Genomic DNA, 19,990 nt, shown 5'->3' with positions numbered 1-19,990 from the left:
TGTTTTTGAGTAAAATAGTGGTATAACATTAGGGTTATTGTTGTTATGTGGTGAACCTGAATGACTCGCCATAATTTTTTTTTTTTTTTTTTTTTTGATGTTGAGAAAAATGCTTTAAATGTTTTCAAAAATGGGCCTCCGTTTGTTTGAAAAATTTCTTTCTATTCTTTTCTTCTCTTAAACAAAATTTTTTTTTGATGTTTTTTTTTTTCTTCGCCTTTTGTTTCAAAAATAAATTATTTAAATGTTTGAAAATAGTTAATAATGAAAGAGTCTAAAGTGTGAACCGTGCAAATATCTCACTGATTTATGAAGAAATGAGTGAATTAAGTTGATCTCGGTAGGACCTCCAGTGTGAGGGCGGCGGATTTTTATTAATAAATCTTATTTTATTTTAATGTTAATGGATGATGATTATTAAATGTGACTGTGGTGATGAAAGCAGCGATGTGACTGCGGTGGTTGGTTCTATGTAAGTGTAATGGTAGCGCAAATATAGAGAGTGATAGAATGTGAGGTAGGACTGTTAGTGTGTAACGCAGATGTGGTAAAAGCGCGATAGGAGCATCAGACTTTTTTTAAATAAAAATTGTTTACTCAAATAAAGCAATAATAAAAATATTTATAATGATAATATTGCCTTACTTAAAATGAAAGCAAAAGTAAAAATACTTACGACTGATTTTTCTTCTCTTACTTATTTTTCTTAATCAATATTCTCAATTATTTCTCATCAATATATATATTCTCTTAATATTAACTCATACAAATAACAATACATTAATACTTATAATAACGCAAATTGAAAACTACTCAAATACATTTCCTTACCAAATCCTTCTCATAAGTTCCTCTTTAAATTGTCCATAAATTCTTTTCATTAAATTCTCTTTAAAATCTTCAAAAATCCTTTTCTCATAAATCCTCTTTTAAAATCTCTTAAAACTCTTTTAAATCCTTTTCTCATAAATCCTCTTTTAAAATCTCTTAAAACTCTTTTAAATCCTTTTCTCATAAATCTTCTTAAAATCTCTTAAAACTTTTTCTTTTTCTTAAAATCCTTTTTAAAACTCTCTTTAAAACACTTCATCAAAATTTTCCGAAAACATCTCTCCAAAGAGAGAGCTCCAAAATAAAATCTCTCCTAAAAAAATTATAAAAAAAATCTAAAAGATTTTCTCAACCGTTCCTTTTCTATCTGTCCGCAGGTGTTATTTTGAATTCTCGTCCAGACAATAGATTTCTTTTTTTCTTCAAGTTCGTTCAGTATTTTAGTTTCAACTTCTGAGTCATGGTATTCTTTAAAACAAGTTTTACTAGTTTTCTTTTTATTAGTCTTTATATCAGAGTGGCTACAGAACTTTCTAGAACTTTACTAATTAAAATCATATCATTGTGTTTCAAGTCGTGTTTGCGAAACAGTTTTAATCATTTATGGTGTGACTTATTCATTTTTCATGTTATTAGACATGTGTGTCCACCTGGTGTTTTTTTGGTTGACTTACTCTTTTCCTCGTTCGAATGTAGCGTTTTTGAGTCGGGTAAAACTTAAAGATAATGTTTACAATTTTCTTCATCTTCCCTCCTCACAATAAGTTGAACAAAAAATATTTGAATTTGAAAAAAAACATGCACAGGAGGTCGCCTTTAGAATTAAAAAAGCAACAAGACTTTAGAAAAGAGCTGGGAAAAATCTTTTGGGCAGGAATAGCTGACTTACAAAACTGGATAAAGAAGGACAAGAATAGATCAGACCTAGATAGGAAAGAGGACCTAGATTTTTTATACGATCAAGAACACAACAGAAAGTTATTTCTAGGGCCTGAAGACAAAAAATATAGCGAGAAGGTATTATATATTATAATATAAATCCATATTATAAACCTTTTTTCTGAATTTAAAAACTCTCCTATCATTGCTCACTCTTCTGCAATTTTTCATTGGTTTTTATTTTGGGTACATTAATTTTTATTTTATAATGTATGCTGTTTAGATTTCGGAGAATACAAGAAAGAGAAATCCATCTATAAAAAATGCTGCTAAATCAGTAGAAGTAAGTTCAGAGTTAGAATTTGGTACGGACACCAGCGAAGATTCATCTTTTGATTCCGATTTTGAACCAGGATATCGGCGTTCTATAGAGTCAAGTAGTCTTATAAAAGCTGAGATCCCAAAAGATATTATTTCTGGTAATGTTGCTCTTATTGCCACAATTACTGATATTTCTCCAAACGTTTTGACAAAAGTTACTGCTGCAATCCTTGATAGTTCTGGGGTTGATCTTACAAATGTAAATTGCAGCAGGTCAACAGCATCTAGAAAGATGAAACAAACAGCTCATGAAATGGCAGTTATTGCTAAAGAAGATGTCGAACTTAGCATCCGAGCTTCTCCCTACCCATGCATTATACATTTTGACGGAAAGACACTTTTTGAAATTAATAATGGAAAAAAATTAAAGCATGATAGACTTGCGGTTCTGGCAACTATTGATAATGACTCCCATCTTCTCGGAGTTACGCCATTACCCTCTTCATCTGGAGAAGATCAGTACAATGGTGTAATGAAAGTCTTAAAAGAGAACAATCTCGAATCAAAGATTGGATTACTTTGTTTTGATACCACATCAAGCAATACAGGAATACATAAAGGATCTTTAATAAGAATATCTACTGAGTTAAATAAGTATCTAATTCTTTTAGCTTGCAGACATCATGTTTCTGAGTTGAGAATCACACACTTTTGTGAGGCTATAACAAATGAAAAAACTACGGCCCCCGATAACCCTTTGTTTAAACATTTCAAAAACTTGTTTGAGCAGCCTAATTTTGAGTACAACCCATCTATGTTAGTAAAATTTGGTTGGGAAGAAATTAAAGGAACCGTTGTTGAAAAAGCTGCTACAGAATCTCTTGAGTATTGTAGATCTTACTTATTGAGAAATAATATTGTACGGGAAGATAGAAAAGAACTTGCAGAGCTAGTGGTCAGCTATCTTTCTCCTTCTATCATTAAAATTCGAAAAACTGGAGCGGTTCATCATGCAAGATTTCTTGGGAAATCTATATATTATTTAAAAATGCAAATTCTTTCAACTCAAATTGATTTTATTCAAAAAAATAGAGAACATATTAAGGTAATAACTGAATTTATAGCTTGTTTTTATGCAAAGTGGTACCTGCAATCAAATGATACAATCAAAGCTCCTTTTACGGATGTAACTGCTATTCATCAAATGCATCAGTATAAAGCAGTATGTGCAGAACCATTTGCTGTTGATGCTGTGTTGAATTCTTTATTTAAACATACATGGTATCTTGACTCAACTCTGATTCCTTTAGCCTTGCTGGATGATGGTGTTGCACTCGAAGAAAAGAAAAAAATTGCTGCTGCAATATTATCATTTCCAAAACCTAAGTCATGTTACTTTAAAACTGAAAATAAGCAAAAAAAAGATATAGAAAAATTGTTGAAAATTGAACTTAACATTCATCAGCAAATTCCTAGCTTAGCTTCTTCGGTTGATGAGTTCTCTTGGTTAATGTTTGATATGATCGGAATAAAAGATCAACGAATTGATGATTGGCTGACCTTGCCACCTCAGTATTGGCACACGCAATCAACATATAAATTATTTTTAAATTTTGCAAAAAGTATTGTTTGTGTAAACGACCACGCTGAAAGGGCAATTGGAATGATGCAACAATTTGTTCACTGCTACAGAGACGAGGAAGAAAAACAAAATAGGCTTATTGCTGTGGACAAAGTTCGCTCAATTTTTAAGGCATCAGGCAGTGAATCTTTATTAACCAAGAAACAAAATAACAAAGTTATAAGCAAGAAAAGAATCGCAAAGGAACTACTTAGCTTACGCTCCAAAATTCAGAAGATAGCTTGAACTTTTGTATTTATATTAAAAAAATATTTTTTAAAGATACAAGTTGCACGTAATTTAAGTTTGTATCATTCAATCAACCTATAAAAAAAATGTTTTTCTAAAAAGCTTAATACAAACTAGCAATAAGCAACCCGTAATACGGGTTATGGTCGGTCTGTTAATTTATGGTGGCTGTTTTCCACAATTTAAAGTTGCGAAACCATTACTAATACCCTTTTAGAAAAACGCCTTCAAATTTAAAAAATTAAACCATCTGTAAAATTAAAATAAAAAGTATGCGGAGGTAAAATAATTTACCAATTACTTAACATTATTTGAGAAATTTAAAACTGACATGTCAAATCAGTGTAAGGCAGAACCATTTTCCTCGACTTTACTAAGTTCAAAACAATACGTTTTTAGTTACTGACAGAAAATAATAACACTTCATCATGCTTTAAATTGACGAAAAAAGCTAACTTTTTGTTATATTTTTTTATAACATGAACTTTAATTAATAACAGTAGTATAAAGCGAACGTTAATTATACATAAATTATTAATTTTTTGGTATCCCCTTGATACATGTTTCTTTAAAAAAGGAAATTGTCTTTAAAACGTTAAATGCACACAACTAAATAAATTTATTAAAAATAACTGAACATTTGACCATTACTATTTATGGCACAAATCTGACCATTTTTATATATGGCCTCTTTGTTTCAACAGTTTTTAGTAAACGGTAATTTGCTACAATTTACTGAAAATTCCTTTTGCTACTCGAAATTTAATTCTCTTAAATGTTTTGACACTAATAAAGGACCTCCCTTCCCCGTTTTGGCATTAATGGTGGTCAGGAGAATAGAGTTATTTTTATTAAGAGTAATCAAATTTTTGATGAAGACCTTTTACCAGAATAATAAAATGTGAAACAATGATTTAAGAATTTAACATATATAAGAATTTATCTTTCCTCAAAATTAAGCTAATTAATTAGTTAAACACCTTATAAAATTTAAGTAACTCGATATTTGACAAATGAGCAAAACTGCAATACTCACCCCCCCGTTTAAAAAGATCCCCTAAGTTACTTACAACAGATTATTAGGCATAAAATAGAGAAAATTAAAAAAAAATTGAACTAATTGCATATATTTATATCATTTTAACTGACAAAAATTTACAATAAAAGGTAATCAGGTTTTCTTTTTATAAATCGTATAAATGCGTCAATCGTAAATCTTAAAGAAAAAAAAAAAAACCACATAAAAACTGAACATGGATTTACCTATTTATAGTAACCTATTTTGACATGGCAGTTAATATAAACATTTATCGAAAATGTAACTATAAAATCTGTTTCGAAGTGCAAAGGATTAACAATACTAAAATAAATTTAAAAAAAAAAAAAAATCAAATTAAGATATAAACTGCATTTTTAACATAATGTTGGCTTTTAGTAAATAAATAAAAGCAGTAAGTTCCAATAATGAAACTACCTATTATTCATTTTTAACAATAGACACCAACGTGAAGGTAAGCCAAGCAGTCTATCAACACAAAACATCACAACAATAACACATAGCAATAGAATATTTACACCCTTGATCCTAATATCCAGCGAAAATAATAAACCAAATTAAAATATGAAAGGCAAACCTAGAAAACCAATTTAAAGTTAACTATATATTTATCTTTTTACTAAACATATAACTACATAAAAGTATATTTGTTTTTATGTTCAATATTAGTTATTCAATTACTTCAAATTTAGGACATGCAAACACCCTAGATTTAAAGATCAAGGTTGCATACTCTCATACACATTACGCTAAACATTAACAGACATTATTATGTGTTTTGAGAATAATTAAAAAAGGCTAGACAACACAACCTAGCTCCGAAGCAGTAACTCCGTCTGGCACTAAATGCTGCCAAGTCACAACTCTGCTATAAATACATTGCTTGGCTGGCAAGGTTATCAATCTTGCTCAACATAATGCCAAATCACACCACTTTGAAAACATGGAAACAACATAATTTAAACATATATACAGCTATAAACAAATATGGTTTCCTATAACACATTTGATTAATAATCTTTTCAATTTGATGAAGAGTAGCTTGTTCAGCTATTAGAAGTGGGACTGAGTGGTGAATGAAATCTTCCATCATAAAAAATTTGTATGTATTCCAGAGATGTAAAGAATTGTCAGGTTCACAAAAGGTCAAAATAATTGAAATCAATTGTCTAATTTTCTTTGGCATATGTGTTAAAACCGCCTCAAAAAGAGTATTCTGCCATTCAGTGTCATCTTGCAACAGACTTTTCAAAACACATGCTTCACAAAACGTTTCAAGGACAATACCATTAACAGTATGCACATCCTCCCAAGATGTTGCTCCTTTTGCTTGTAAAAGTAACAGTCTAAGAAAAAACAATACTCCAGTTTGATTAACTTTATACATTCTTACTATCACCTTATTACCACCCCTTTATCTAACCTTCCATTTACAATGTTTATCATCAAATATAAAGTGATAAGGAATGTCTACATACGAATAGCAATATGCTCTTTCATTTTCAGTATTTAACTTAAACCATGCCATTAGGTGCATATCACGCTGAGCTGCACGATCTAAAGCCATATGTTCTGCTCCTTCTCTAAAATACAACAATTGATTTTCAGGTAGATGTTTACCAAGTCACAGCACTTTAAAAACACGGAAAGAGCATAACATAAACATATGTACAAACTATAAGCACAATAAATGTGTTTAAATATGTATATAAGGTTAAATATATACTAAAATAAATAAATACCATATATACATATTTAAACACATTTTTAAAACAATTATGTAACACATATTAACACATACACAAACAGTAAAAAAACACTTTACATTATTATAAAAACACATTGATAAAACAACTATAAAGCGCTTATTACCACACACACATACATATGAAAAAAGCATATATGTAAACAATAAACGTGTGCAAACAAAAATTCTAAAAATGACGCAAGAAAATATAAAAAGATACAAAATATATATTTACAAACAATTCTCTTTACCTTCTTTTTTTTCTCATAAGAACTGTAATCTTCATAACAACATTTAACCTTTACATACAATAACATGTGACATGCCATATCAGTGTTGGCACAAAAGTTTCATTTATTTTTCTAAATTTTCTAAAGAAGAAAAAAAATAGTTAATAGCATCACAGAAATTTCAAAGTATTAATAACCCTTTTATGGAAATAGCATTAGTATAACTTTAAATAACATCCATTCCCCTATTTTCTTTCTAAAAAATAAAATAATAAAAATAAAACTGCTAAAAGAAAAACTAAAACAAACAAAATCTATACGATTTAAAAAATTAAAATCCTTTCTTCTTTAGATCCTTTCTACTTTATCTAATAAAAATTTAAATCCTTTCTACTTTATCTGATAAAAATGTATATATAACTATTTCATATACTTACTTCAATTATAATATGATATATAATTGATTAAGATGATTCTTTATGTAATATATCTAAACTAATAATTAAGTTCCAAAAGGAAAAAAGTTTTAACTCGCTCAAAAGATCTTTCTCCAATGGCCGCGTGCATTTGAAGAACGCGCTCTTTCAAAGCCTAGTAACTAATTCAAAGCCTAGTAACTAATGACGAAACGACGTTAAACGTTAAACGTTAAACGTTAAACGTTTCTGTACTAATTATATTATAGATAAAATGAAAACCAAACACTGTGAATATAAACAAATAAAATAAGTACGAATTATTGCGCATTCTTTTTTGTTAAATGCGCATATCAATTGATACAACTTTCGTATTAATTAGGGAGTTTTGGCAATTTTTATAGCCAATGAAAATCTTTTTTATTTCAAATGCATTGGATTCCTTAATATATTTTATTTTCAAAATGTTTTCAACCACTTCTGTAGCTTATTTGGTTCCAAAGATATTCGTGTTTTAATATTTTCAATTCATATATATTTTATGAAATATTTCCTTAAAGTATCTCGTTAGACTTTTGGCACCGAAAAAAAACTTTTTTGTCTTTTTTTTTCTTGCGTAAAAAGTTGCGTTAACAATAAAATATCAAAAGACGGGGGAAATTTATAAAATCTCCACTTAGAAAACAAAAAACCCACCCTATTAGACTACCAAAAAAAAAAAATCTGTTTGACATAATAAATAAATAGTTGCAGAATCTATTTTTATGTGGGGACGAAAGAATTAGCTTAATTTACTTGTGTATAAACAAAACTGAAACATTTAAAATTAAATAACTTTATCAATTCTAAAGCAAAACGACGTCCCCAAAAAAATTATTGCAGTTCAACCTTTTCTAAAAAAAATAACATCTATATATACGTATATACTATTTATTTTCATTGGTGGGTTTGTATTCTTCGACACCTACATAAAATCATTTGTTGCGTTTTTTGGACGAAGTTTTTCAAAAACGTACGATATATTTTTTTCCGCGATAAAATGTTTATCATAGAAAGTAATATTAAATTGCTTTGACAGAAATGAAGCACTTTTATTGTTTATTGAGTTAAACATTAAAAGTATTTAAAAAAAAATACTTTTGTGATACAAGTCGGAGTGTAATAATTGCACCATTAAGTGGGTCAATTGTAACAATAGACTATTGTCATTATTACAAATTAATTATAACAATCAACACCGTTATCACGAATAGCGATAATGAAAACCTAGCTGACCCGAGAGTGCTACCTAATGTGGGGTGATCCGAGAATCCCTTGATATAAATTTTAAAATTTATTATTTTCGTCCGCAGAAAAAAATTGCTTTTGAATCTTTCAGTAAACTACTGTTTTAACAACCTCAAGTGTCACCTAATAGTGTCACCTCATAGTGTCACCTCATAGTGATTCTAAAATTTGAACCAGAGTAAGAAAATCAATAAAAATTAGTGACAATGCACCAAATGGGTGCAAACACATGTGGGTGAAATGGCTGCAAACACATGTGGGTGAAATGGGTGCAAACACATGTGGGTGAAATGGGTGCAAACACATGTGGGTAAAATTTCCGCTTGATCGTATTCATATTTCAGGACTTATGCCAATTGTAATATTGACTTTTTCCTTTTTTACCATCATTAAGAAACTTCTCTGTAAAAAATACTCTCTTGATATCAGTATCATGATGATATCAGTATCATTATGATGGCAATTTAAGAACTCTATAGTGATATACCAACAAATTTTGTAAAAAAAAAAAAACATTACCTTTACTGTTATAATAGTAAAGGCCAAAAATTAGATTAAAGAGAGATTCTTTATTTGACTATTAAATCTTCATCTTACACAAACTTTCTTTTTTCATGTTTAAAACTCTTAGAAATTATTTTGAAATTATGGATAATTTAATCAATTTCATACTTGTGATACAATTTGAGTAACTATGGCTAGTTGCTCAAACTGCATTAAGATATAAAATATTACAGGTGTAAAATATTTTGAGTCTGCATATTAAAGTAAACGTAAAAATGTATGTTTGCAACCTGCAAACCCATTATGGGTTTACTTTTATTAGTGATTAAAATTGTGCTTATGCACCTCAACATTGATATGCACTGTCATAAAAAAAAAACAAAAAATCTTAACCCACATAATTCCAAATCAAACTCACGTATTTAAATTAATGCGATGATTAAATTTTCATAAGAATCGTTTATACGTTAAGATTAAAATCTAATAATTTATCTTATAGTATTAAAAAAAAAACAAAAAAGCATCAATATGAACAAATAAAGTGGAAATTCTTTTTTTTTTTTACAAACTTTTTTTTTTTACAATAAAACAGAAGCAGGCTTTTTGAGTGTAAAAAAGTTGAAAAATTCTGATATTTCTTTGAACGAATATTTCTTAAAATGACTCTTCACAAAAATAAATTTCTTTGATTACAGGAGATTACTTTTTATATGTAACAAGAATTGCACAATTTTGAATTTTTTGTGTATTCTTTCTAATTTGATCAACAAAAAAGTTCTCATTTATTTCATCTTTCAAAAACTTGCATAACTTTATAAACATATTTTCTATAATTTTAGTGGATAAACTTTGTTTGTAGAAGTTTAAAGATGCTTACTATTAAAGCCCACAATACAGCACAATCACCTACCTTTATATTCTATGTGGGTTTTGTTTCTTTTAAAGTTTGACCAGTGTTGATGAAAGTTCTGGTGTGCACATGAAATGTCACTGTATAGACTTTAAGAGTGATGCTACCATTTAGGATTGCTAGAAATGATACCTTGAGCTGATCAATTTTGTTTGTGTAGTCTGCTTCCAGGACAAATCCAAAGCATAATTTGACAACTTAATTGATCTTTTTAATAATGGTGTCAATCATGTTAAAAACATTCAAAACTTCTTCCGGAACAAATCCAAAGATTTGACAACTTAATTGATCTTTTTAATTGTGTCAATTATGTCAAAACAAAAGCTTCTTTTCGGAATTTATTTCCTTCAACTGCAGCTGGCCACCTGCATCTGCACCTGCCTAGGTGGCTTTGGGAATCTTGTATAGATGGTTAACAATACCCAGTAGAAAATGAAGCCCCATCGGTGGAATGATATCCAAGAATATTTTAAATCTTGCTTTAGGAAGAGGTAAATTTCCATAAGTAGCCACAACAAGATCTATACGAGCCGAAGCGCAAGCTTCCAAATGAGACGAAATTTGTCGCCAATCGTCAAAAATTGGTTGCATGACCGTTTTTAAAAGTGAATTGTAATATAAGACGAGAAGTGAGTTTCTTGGCCAATTAAGATCGCTAAGATGTTGGTTCTCAGAAGATCAAATTCTCTATCCGTTCCAAAAGAAAATTTATTCGGAAAGAAGATCATAATTTGACTTTGGTGGAACTTCGACGGAATCTTGGATTTTAAACTTATGCCGAATGGTAGCGCCAACAACGCTGAACTTTTTTGCGAGTAACTTAAAGCATGTCAAGAATTTTTCAAATAGGAAAATTTGAAGATTGTTGGCAGAAGGTGTTAGCAATAACGGTCTTTACTTTAAAGAATAGTTGTTATTGTTTTGAATAAATTCTTACATAAAAAAAGATTATTTTAACACGGCATACTTCTGCAACTGCGCCCCTCCGTTTAGAACTAGTTTCGACGGCCGTGTAGACCTCAATCTGGTGTTGATAATTCGATCTCGTTCCTTGACCCGACAACTTCAGTGGAAGCCATTATAGAGCAGCTCAACAATTCCACACGGAGGTTAGTTTACATATTTTAACTAAAGAACAACGAACTTATAATTTAACAATACTTAATAATGTTTTTAGAAATTAAAAAATTAGTTAATATACTTTTTTTATTTGATTAAGTACAAAAATAAATATAAAATTGTATTTTATTTGTGTTATATTTTTAAAGTGTCTCCCTATATCAGTAACTCTTTTTTTTAGACTGTACTGAGGAACATTGGGAATCAATATTTTGAGCAGATAAAAGTTGCTGTAGAACCTATGAAACTTAACACGATCAAAACTCTTAAGACTACAAGCGATTAGATCTTTAAGAAATGGCTGCAGATGCACCTATGACTCCTGTGGACGGTAATGGTATTTTGTTTTTCTTTTAAAAAAGTAAAAAGGCCTGGAAATATATAGGTTATTTGGCTTAAAGAAAGATTGCTTTACTTTAAAAAGTCTTAATGAAGCAGCTAAAGTTTTGAAAAATGGGAAGATTCATCAAACATATCGAGTTGAAAAATTAAATAAGCTTTAAAAAGTTTACACAAGAATTTTAGTTTTATCACAATAATACCTAATCATATCTTCATTTATTTCTAATCAAATCAAATATCTATACCTAATCAAAAACACTTTTACTGTTCAAGTTCTTATCATAATTTAATAGAAGTAATAAATTTTATATACTTTTTTTTATGCCATAACAGTATGAATGGTAAAAAATTGTGACATTTGTTTTGAAAATTATATTGATTTAATTGTTGGCATTATTTTCAGACTTTGATAAAACTCTGTGAGAGTATTTGTATATATAAAGATGAGTGATTCTTCTGAATTTCAGCTCATAATCTTTTGTTGTTCCGAAGATAGTCCTATATATGTGTGTGTGTATGTGTGTGTGTGTGTGTGTGTGTGTGTGTGTGTGTGTGTGTGTGTGTGTGTGTGTGTATGCATGTGTGTGTGTGCATGCATGCTAACACCAGAAAGCCTTATATTTTTTTAAACTACTTGCTCTAACACCTTCAAAGTTAATAAATCATGACAATTTAATGAATAATTTCAACACTCATCAATAAAGAACATTACTTTTCAATAATCAAGCTGCAATAGCAGCTTAAAATGCAGAAAAATATATCAGCAAAGTGTAAAAAAAGAGCTCTATCATTTTTAAGACCAGATTGTTAGATTAAAATGATAGTCTATCATTTATATGAGTATTATATGATTATTCTAGAGGTAAAGTATTTTGATGAGCTTGTAAACATGACTATCATTTGAATCTATCAATCTCAACCTAAAGATGAGCTTTTAAGAAGTTTTTCTGATAAATGAATACTACATTAATTGATTTAAGTGTATATTTCCTATAGTAAAAGTTTGAGGACTAATTTTAAAAAATTTTCTTTTTAATAATAGACTACCCAAAGAAGTATTTGTAATTTATCACATATTTCAACACTTTATTTTAAATCATTTTCAATTTTTTAACTCCTAATATAGACCTTAAATATCAAAACCATTAAATGCTTATGCATGAGTAGAGTTTTTAATAGACAATTTTCCTTAGATAATAAATATAATGACCTGTTGTAACATTTCCAGTAATGAAAGAACTGTGATTTTAAATGTATTGCGTGTATTTTAAGATACCTATAATCGTGGCGTTGAAGACTATAGAAAAGAGCAAGATGAACGTCGTGAATATCAGCGAAGTCTAACACCAACTCACAGTCCGGATCAGAGAAGTAATAGCCCTGGTAGGAGGCGGAGTAGAAGTCGGTCACCATTACGGAGAAGATCACGGTCACGATCACGGTCTCCTCGCCGTCATAGGGATAATCGTAGTGGGGGCAATTATAGAAGTGGGTCTGGTAGTGGAAGAACTGTTCGAGATAAAAGCTGTAGAGTTTATGTCAGTAATTTAAATTATGATACAAAGTGGATGAATCTTAAAGATTTTATGAAAAAAAGTAAGCAGCTTTTTTTTGTAATGTTTATGAACATTCTAAATAATGTTTCTGAACATTCTAAATTAGAAATTGGTTTGCAACTACTTGTTTTACTTATACTAAAAACCAGCTTTATTAACATTTTCTTTTTTTTTTTTAAATATATACATCTGAACTTTTAACCTATATTTTAAAAATGTTTTTTTTTTGTTTTTTTTTGTATGATAGGTATTAGCTGCCTTTTTTTAAAATTTTGGTTTATATTTTATTGAATTTGTTGCGGGTCTTTTACAATTGATGTTAGATTAAGCAATTTTTTCTTTAATTTTAAAATTAAACTTATAGTTATTTTTAAGTATTATCAAAAAGTTCTTAATTTTTATCACAAGACTTCTTAAAATTGTTTTCTATTTTTAAAATATAAATTGATAAATATAAATTGTTTTTTTAAAGTTGGAGCAGTTGAACATGTTGAAATTTTTACTGATGGTGAAGGTCGCTCAAAGGGATGTGGGTATGTTAAAGAATGACCTCATTTATTACTAAAAATTTTAATGTTTAATACTTTTAGAGAATTCTATATAACTCTTATATTTGTTTGCTTTTTTGTAGTGTTGTTGAATTTTCACACAGTGATGATGCTGCTCAGGCTATTAAAGAACTAGATGGAGGAGAGCTAGCTGGGCGTAAGCTCAGGCTGCGTGAGGTAATCTAACATTGAATTAATTTCTTTTCTTACTTGACTCCTTTTTTATTAACTTTTTTCAAAAAAGTCAGATTACATCATTAAAAATATTTTCTACAAGAAAAAGCACAGTTCTACAGCATGATATTTTGGAAAATTGGTCAATTACTAAAAAGAAGATATTTTATCAGATACAAAACAAATGAGGCAGAAAAACACTACAAACATTGCTTGAGTTACTCTTGGTGTTTGAGCTTCAATATATATATATATATATATATATATATATATATATATATATATATATATATATATATATATATATATATATATATATATATATGCTGTCTGAAGAAGAAAAATCGATTATGATGTCAAAAAAAGTTGCTTAATCACTGATCAATTGCAATGCAGTGTTAACTGTGCCAAAGTAAAATAATTCAACTTTTTTTTTGTCTTAAAGCTAAAAGAAAGCAAAAGAGAAAGAAAGCTGAAGTTTATTTGCATGTTAATTAGTAGCAACTTTAGAAGAATTTTTTTTTTTTTGTTTTGTAGGTTTTTTTTCTGCTTGAGCATTTTACAATATAACTCTTTAATCAACTAGTTTTTGAATGAAACAAGTAAATTTCTTTGTTTAAGGTCTTTGTGGATGACTTGATTGTGCTTATTTTGTAAAAATAATCTTTTAAACTTTTAATTTAAAATTTTTTTATTAGGATATTATGGATGACTCAACATACAAAGAGCAGCTCAAAACACAGAAAGATAAATCTCAAGCTATTAAACATAGAGAAAGTGATCGTCTTGCACTATCACAAAACAACTCTTCATTGGGTCTTGGTTTAGGAGGAGGTTTAGGTGGTTTAGGGGCATTGTTTGGTGCACAAAATCAGCAACTTCAAATTTTGACTATGTTAAATAGCAAAGGAGGAGAGGCAATCAACAGCTCTGTTTTTGTTAGCAATGTATGATTTTCTATATTTGATTCTTATTTCGTTAAAGATAAAATCAGAAGTTTTTTGTTTCCCTTTCATTTCAAAGGAAAAAAAAATTCAAGTTTATTTCAAGTTATTTTATTTAAGTGTTTGTATTTTGTTAACAGATCTTATGTTGCTACAATTTTAGCTAGATTACGAACTAACTTGGCAAAAGTTAAAAGACTTATTTCGTAAAGTTGGAAATTGTGTTCGTGTGGACATTGCTCAAGGAGATGACAATCGTTCAAAAGGATTTGGAAGTGTAGTTTTTGAAACTCCAATGGAAGCACTAAGTGCTATTGCAATGTTTAATGGTACAGAGGTTGGTCCTGGAAGACGACAAATGAGTGTTCGATTGGTAGATATTTTTTCAGATTTTAAATTTGATGAGCAAATTACTTATTTTTTAGTGTTATTAAAAAGGTTATACTAGTTAATGTAGCAGGTCAAATGATTTCTACTTTTTAAAATAAGGTTTAAAACTTTCTTGATTTGGTTTATTAATTCATTCAATTAGCTATTAGATTTTTTTGTTTTAGGATCGAAGTGCAAGTCTTCATCAGTTACTTGGCCAGCTTGGAATAAATTCCATAGATATCAATCAGAAAACATTAATTCAACTTCAGTCTTTAGCCACTGTAGCAATGCTAAGTGTAGGGGGTCTTGGTGGAGGTCTAGGTGGGCTGGGAGGCTTAGGAGGTGGGAAATTTTTTTTTTCACATTATACTTAGTTGTATATAGGTAAACTTTATAACCTTTAAAATATTCTGTCTTAATATGCTAGACATTTTATAGCAGATTTAAAACTGGTACTAATTAAAAATATGTAACCAGATTGCCAAGGTTTTATAAACATGTTGCTGGAGTGAACTATTTCACATTTCATGCCCTGAATTCAATATAATCATATTTTTTTATAAAAATTTATTTTAATTTTTGTTATATTTTTCTCTTTTATTGATTTAACAAAGTGCTTTTAATCTTATTGTCGTCAGTGTAACTTTAAAAAATGTTTTTTTTTTACCTAAACTTTATTTATTGGTATTAATGCTTTGTTATATTCTTTATGAAGAGAATTTGTATGGTTTATAGAAATGCTGAACTATATCTTATATCATAGTTTTGATCAAATTGAATATGATACCTAAGGCTATATATTATTTTTAAAGTAGGTAAGTGTGTGATTATTACTTTTATTAAGCCAACTATAAATGCCAACTATAAATGAGCAACAAAAAAGTAAGTTTATTCTAAAGGCTTTAAAAGCTCTTTCAAATAAGTATTTTTTTGTTTAAGGATTTTCTGTTCTAATTAGGGCATTCATATAAAAGTATATAAAAAATTTAGCTGGAATAAATTTACCTTTGAACAATTAGCAGCAAACAATAGTTGTTAGCTGCATTTTTTTGAAGTGGTTCATTTGAAAAAAGCTTAACAAGTTTTTTTATGTGTAATCTCAGACTTGGTCATGAGAAATTAACCTGAGTGTGGCTAATGCTGGCCTAATATTGGTGTAATATTTTTTGTATTTTAAAATAGTTAAAAAAAGCATGTGATTAGAACACTTTTAGGAAGTTTTAGCTGTGCAATGGGTCTCACTAAATTCTGGTGTGAGTGTGCTGTGGAGGAGTGTGCAAGTGTAATCACATGCTGTTCTTGACCAAGACTGGGTCTAAATTTGTTAAGAGTGATGGTTATCTGCCTATATGAATTATTTTCATTATTAACCTGTGTGTTGATTTTTAATAAGATTGGTAAAGTTGGTAACTGTCAACATTTTGGTATAAAATGCTGAGAATTTGAAGGGTTAGAAAAATGAAAATTGCCTTGATTTTTTACTGTTTCTTTTGAACTTTCTTTTTTGTCATGGTGAAACAAGTGTTACACCAGGCGAATCAACTTCAAAGTAGGTTTGAATAAAGTTTTAAAAAATTTGTGTATTTGATTTTTTTACACTTTGACATTAGTATATGTGGACATTTTACACTTATTTCACGTTAGTAAGTGTGGACAATTTTGAAACATTTGCTCTTTAGTATTTGATCGTGGTGTTTCTGCATGCTTTTTCTTGTTATGTTTACAGGAGCATTGGGTGGTCTCAGTGCTGCGTTAGGTACCGCAGCATCGGGCACTGGTTATGGAGGTCTTCAAGCGAGTCAGACTAGTGTAACAAACCAGTCATTAGCCGGTTTGTCAAATTTACAGAATTCTTTAAGTGGTCTAAGCTCTTTGATCAATGGCGTCGGTTTGTCTGGGGCTGGTCTCTCATCGTTAGGAAACTATGGTTCATCAGGTGGAACAGGCAGTTATGGAATTACAACTAGCAGTTATGGACAATCAGGAAATACAGGTGGAAATGGTTACAATTCTGTAAATACTTCCTCAAATGTAGGAAATAGTAGTCAGTCGAGTCGCAGAGACAGTAGTAGCGGAAGATATGGAAGTACAGGCACTCGTGTATTTATAAGAAATGTAAGTAGTTGAGAGCTGTGGATAGCGGGTAAACTGTTTTTTGTGGTGACATTGTTTTACTATTCGTTTCTGGTAAAAAATCATGTGCAATATAAATCATGTGGTTGTAGCATAAGTTTTCTTCTACTCAGATTTTGTTCAATCAATTGCCCATTAACTGTTTTTACACTGGATAACTAAGTTGCATGAGGTTGTCTTGACTGTAACCAGGGGAGAGTTTCTTTGCATGCCATAGCCAATGGGATAATTGAACTAAATAATTATATTTTATTATGTTCAAAATTATATTATGTTTTATTATGTTCAAAAAAGAGCATGCTGTTTTTTAAAATATATACTAATTTAGTTTGCTTTTTTTAAAAAATATATTCTAATTTAGTTTACTATTCAACAACTCATATTGAAATTAACTTCGATAGATTATTTTTTTTTAAAGAAAAAAACAAACTTTCATCACCTGTTTTTAGCTTCCTTTTTCTCTGCGATGGCAAGATCTAAAGGACAAGTTTAGAGATGCTGGTTAGCCCTTTTCTCTTTTTTACCAAAAATTTAAAAGATTATATATATGATTATTTAGTCTTTCTTTTTCTGTTACGTATGTTTTGTTTGTTTGTTTTTTCAGGTAAAATAGTTCGTGCCGACATTATGAAGATGGATGACGGTCGTTCAAAAGGCTGTGGTACTGTAACATTTGAAACAACTGCTGAAGCTAATCGTGCTGTCAGTATCTTTTCTTATTTTTATTCCATTTATTCGCATCATAATAAATCTTTTTGGTTTGGTTTCATGATTATGTTATTGTTCTACGCTGTTTTATCACAAGAGTTTTACGCCAACGAACTCTGCAGTTAAAAACCCTAATTCATATTGTATTATTTTATATAAGCATTTTTTTTTATCCATTATACATAAATTAAACCTTGATTTTATGACGATGAATCTTCAAACTGACTAAAAATTATACGCAATAAATAATATAATATATAATAACGTACTGTGCGACGCACCACTATATTTCATTTTTCTCAGGGTTTTGTGCGTGTGCGTGCGTGTGTGTTAAATTATTGAAAGTAGGGAATACGTTTGGTGCAAAGTCGACAGACAATTGACAGGATTAAAAACCGCATGCGTAGAAAGGCACCTGAGCGATTGTTCTAAACTTTTCCCCTTCCTTTTTTTGGATTTTTTGGATTTTTTGGTTTTTCTTAACGATAAAAGCTTTATTTAATGGTTACCGATTGGATGGACGAGAGATGGAGGTTAAAATTGACATGCTGTTTTAATATCAAAAGTAATTTAGAGTTTTCCCCACGAGAATAAGATTATTTAACGGCAATGGTGAGCTATTTAACGGCAATGGTGACATACAAGCATTAACCAAACTTATGTTTAAAACATTTGATACGTTTGCCATACAATCTTCACATCTATAAAAATGATTCAATGTCAAATGTTAACAATACTTCAGGACAATTTTATCTTAGAGTACCTCTACAACACCTAAATAAACATATCGACTACGTGTAGTTTATCAGTAGATGTACATTAAGAAAAGCTGTTTAGAAACGAGACTTGGTTTACTTAGTGAACCTATATTTTTTAGTGTTGTGGTTTATTTCGTTGATTTTATTTCTTTTGATTAAGCATTATTTATTATTACAAATTTTGTTATTAAATGCGCTAAAGAGAACTATCCTTGGTGAAATTCTAATGCCACTTCTATTCGACTTTACAATTATGGATTTTTGGTGACTATTTCTAATAAATAAAGTGCTTCTATAAAATATTTTGAACAACTTTGATTTTGAAATATTTAACTAATTGGTCTTGAAACATTTTTCAATCGAGTTTTATAGAATTCTGAACCATATAATTTGCAAACTTAATTTAAAAATATTGTAATAACGATCCAAACAAAGTATTAAGGTTTTTTGTAAATGAAAAAGTTATAAATATAATCTGTCGTTATAATTTAAACAACTTCAATCACGAAGCTGATAAAGTTATTCGAAATTTTGTTTATTCGATTTTTTGCTCCCTTTGACGAAAACCCCGTCAGTTATTCTAAGTTTTTCTTCGATTCAAGATACCATTGGATTGCATTTCAAAATATATCATTATTGAACGTTATCAAAAAATAAAAAAATAATAACAAAACATAAAACAAAATAAGATAACGTATAACAAAAAAATGATAATAACATCAAAGTATAACAAAATATCGAACACATTGCAATGTGGTACAGTAGAAATTTCAACATGGCGTCTACACGAAGGAAGACAGTTGTGACAATCAAAGAAAAATATCTTGTTCTTAAAGATTTGGGAAAAGGTATAACTAAAAAGAATGTTGCTCAAAAGTTTTAAAAAAATTTAACTTACTGGATTAAGCGTAAAGAAGACATTATCAGCAAGTATGTGTCCGGTCAATTTGGAGCAAACAGACAAAAGCTAAGTTTTGGAAAGCATGATTACGTTGACAAAGCTGTATGCAAATGTTTTATGAACGCACGTAAATGAAACGTACCAATTGGTGGACACATTAGGGAAAAAGCTTTGGATTTTGGATAAGAACTCAACATAAATGATTTTAAGTCTTCAGAAGGGTGACTAGATCGGTGGAAAAATAGACATGTTGTTTTTCGAACTATTTCTTGCGAGGAAAGGTCATGCACAGAAGAAATGACAGCAAGTTGGGAGCAGACCCGTTTCCCCACAATCCTCTCAAGGTATGAATTGAGGGATATTTACAACGTATTTACAGCTTA

General features: G+C 29.5%; 3 protein-coding genes across 4 annotated transcripts; 2 read left to right on the top strand and 1 right to left on the bottom strand.

The window, feature by feature from the left end:
* Positions 1-277: 277 nt before the first annotated feature.
* LOC149888641 (uncharacterized) lies at positions 278-3,953 on the top strand. Its single transcript, XM_090088534.1, has 2 exons — positions 278-1,848; positions 1,994-3,953. Exons 1-2 carry the CDS (start codon positions 1,558-1,560, stop codon positions 3,896-3,898), a joined length of 2,196 nt encoding a protein of 731 aa, XP_089944660.1. The 5' UTR covers positions 278-1,557; the 3' UTR covers positions 3,899-3,953.
* Positions 3,954-5,012: 1,059 nt separating this feature from the next.
* Positions 5,013-7,545, bottom strand: LOC149888640 (uncharacterized). Its single transcript, XM_090088533.1, has 4 exons — positions 7,373-7,545; positions 6,957-7,076; positions 6,437-6,541; positions 5,013-6,304 (listed from the first exon to the last, which is right to left on the bottom strand). The coding sequence occupies exons 2-4, from the start codon at positions 6,989-6,991 to the stop codon at positions 5,884-5,886; spliced, it is 561 nt and encodes a 186-aa protein (XP_089944659.1). The 5' UTR covers positions 6,992-7,076; positions 7,373-7,545; the 3' UTR covers positions 5,013-5,883.
* Positions 7,546-11,058: 3,513 nt separating this feature from the next.
* On the top strand, positions 11,059-19,235 carry LOC149888639 (myelin expression factor 2-like). Of its 2 annotated transcripts, XM_090088203.1 has the most exons (12): positions 11,059-11,161; positions 11,353-11,502; positions 12,786-13,109; positions 13,542-13,602; positions 13,701-13,794; positions 14,490-14,738; positions 14,899-15,108; positions 15,290-15,449; positions 16,834-17,222; positions 17,690-17,741; positions 17,845-17,946; positions 18,441-19,235. In XM_090088203.1, exons 2-12 carry the CDS (start codon positions 11,469-11,471, stop codon positions 18,503-18,505), a joined length of 1,740 nt encoding a protein of 579 aa, XP_089944329.1. In that variant the 5' UTR covers positions 11,059-11,161; positions 11,353-11,468; the 3' UTR covers positions 18,506-19,235. The 2 variants fall into 2 exon arrangements, 1 of the variants encoding a protein (XP_089944329.1); XR_016452743.1 differs by lacking the exon at positions 16,834-17,222.
* Positions 19,236-19,990: the final 755 nt, after the last annotated feature.

This window comes from Hydra viridissima, unplaced genomic scaffold (genome assembly GCF_058129835.1).
Source record: "Hydra viridissima isolate aposymbiotic clone 2 unplaced genomic scaffold, HvirCarnegie_v1 scaffold_5, whole genome shotgun sequence".
NCBI lineage: Eukaryota > Metazoa > Cnidaria > Hydrozoa > Anthoathecata > Hydridae > Hydra > Hydra viridissima.
Note: the sequence above shows the minus strand (reverse complement) of the source record. Positions and strands in the feature narration are given on the sequence as shown.

What these genes read in the sequence shown, in the direction of transcription:
- LOC149888641 (XM_090088534.1), top strand. Translation starts at nt 1,558, where the DNA reads ATGTTTACAATTTTCTTCATCTTCCCTCCTCACAATAAGTTGAACAAA. An exon ending in ACAAAAAATATAGCGAGAAG is followed by an intron (nt 1,849 to 1,993) that starts GTATTATATATT and finishes TATGCTGTTTAG; the next exon opens with ATTTCGGAGAATACAAGAAA.
- LOC149888640 (XM_090088533.1), bottom strand. Translation starts at nt 6,991, where the DNA reads ATGAAGATTACAGTTCTTATGAGAAAAAAAAGAAG. An exon ending in CTTATGAGAAAAAAAAGAAG is followed by an intron (nt 6,542 to 6,956) that starts GTAAAGAGAATT and finishes GTTGTATTTTAG; the next exon opens with AGAAGGAGCAGAACATATGG. An exon ending in GAAAGAGCATATTGCTATTC is followed by an intron (nt 6,305 to 6,436) that starts GTATGTAGACAT and finishes GTTTTTTCTTAG; the next exon opens with ACTGTTACTTTTACAAGCAA.
- LOC149888639 (XM_090088203.1), top strand. Translation starts at nt 11,469, where the DNA reads ATGGCTGCAGATGCACCTATGACTCCTGTGGACG. An exon ending in GGTCGCTCAAAGGGATGTGG is followed by an intron (nt 13,603 to 13,700) that starts GTATGTTAAAGA and finishes GCTTTTTTGTAG; the next exon opens with TGTTGTTGAATTTTCACACA. An exon ending in GTAAGCTCAGGCTGCGTGAG is followed by an intron (nt 13,795 to 14,489) that starts GTAATCTAACAT and finishes TTTTTTTATTAG; the next exon opens with GATATTATGGATGACTCAAC.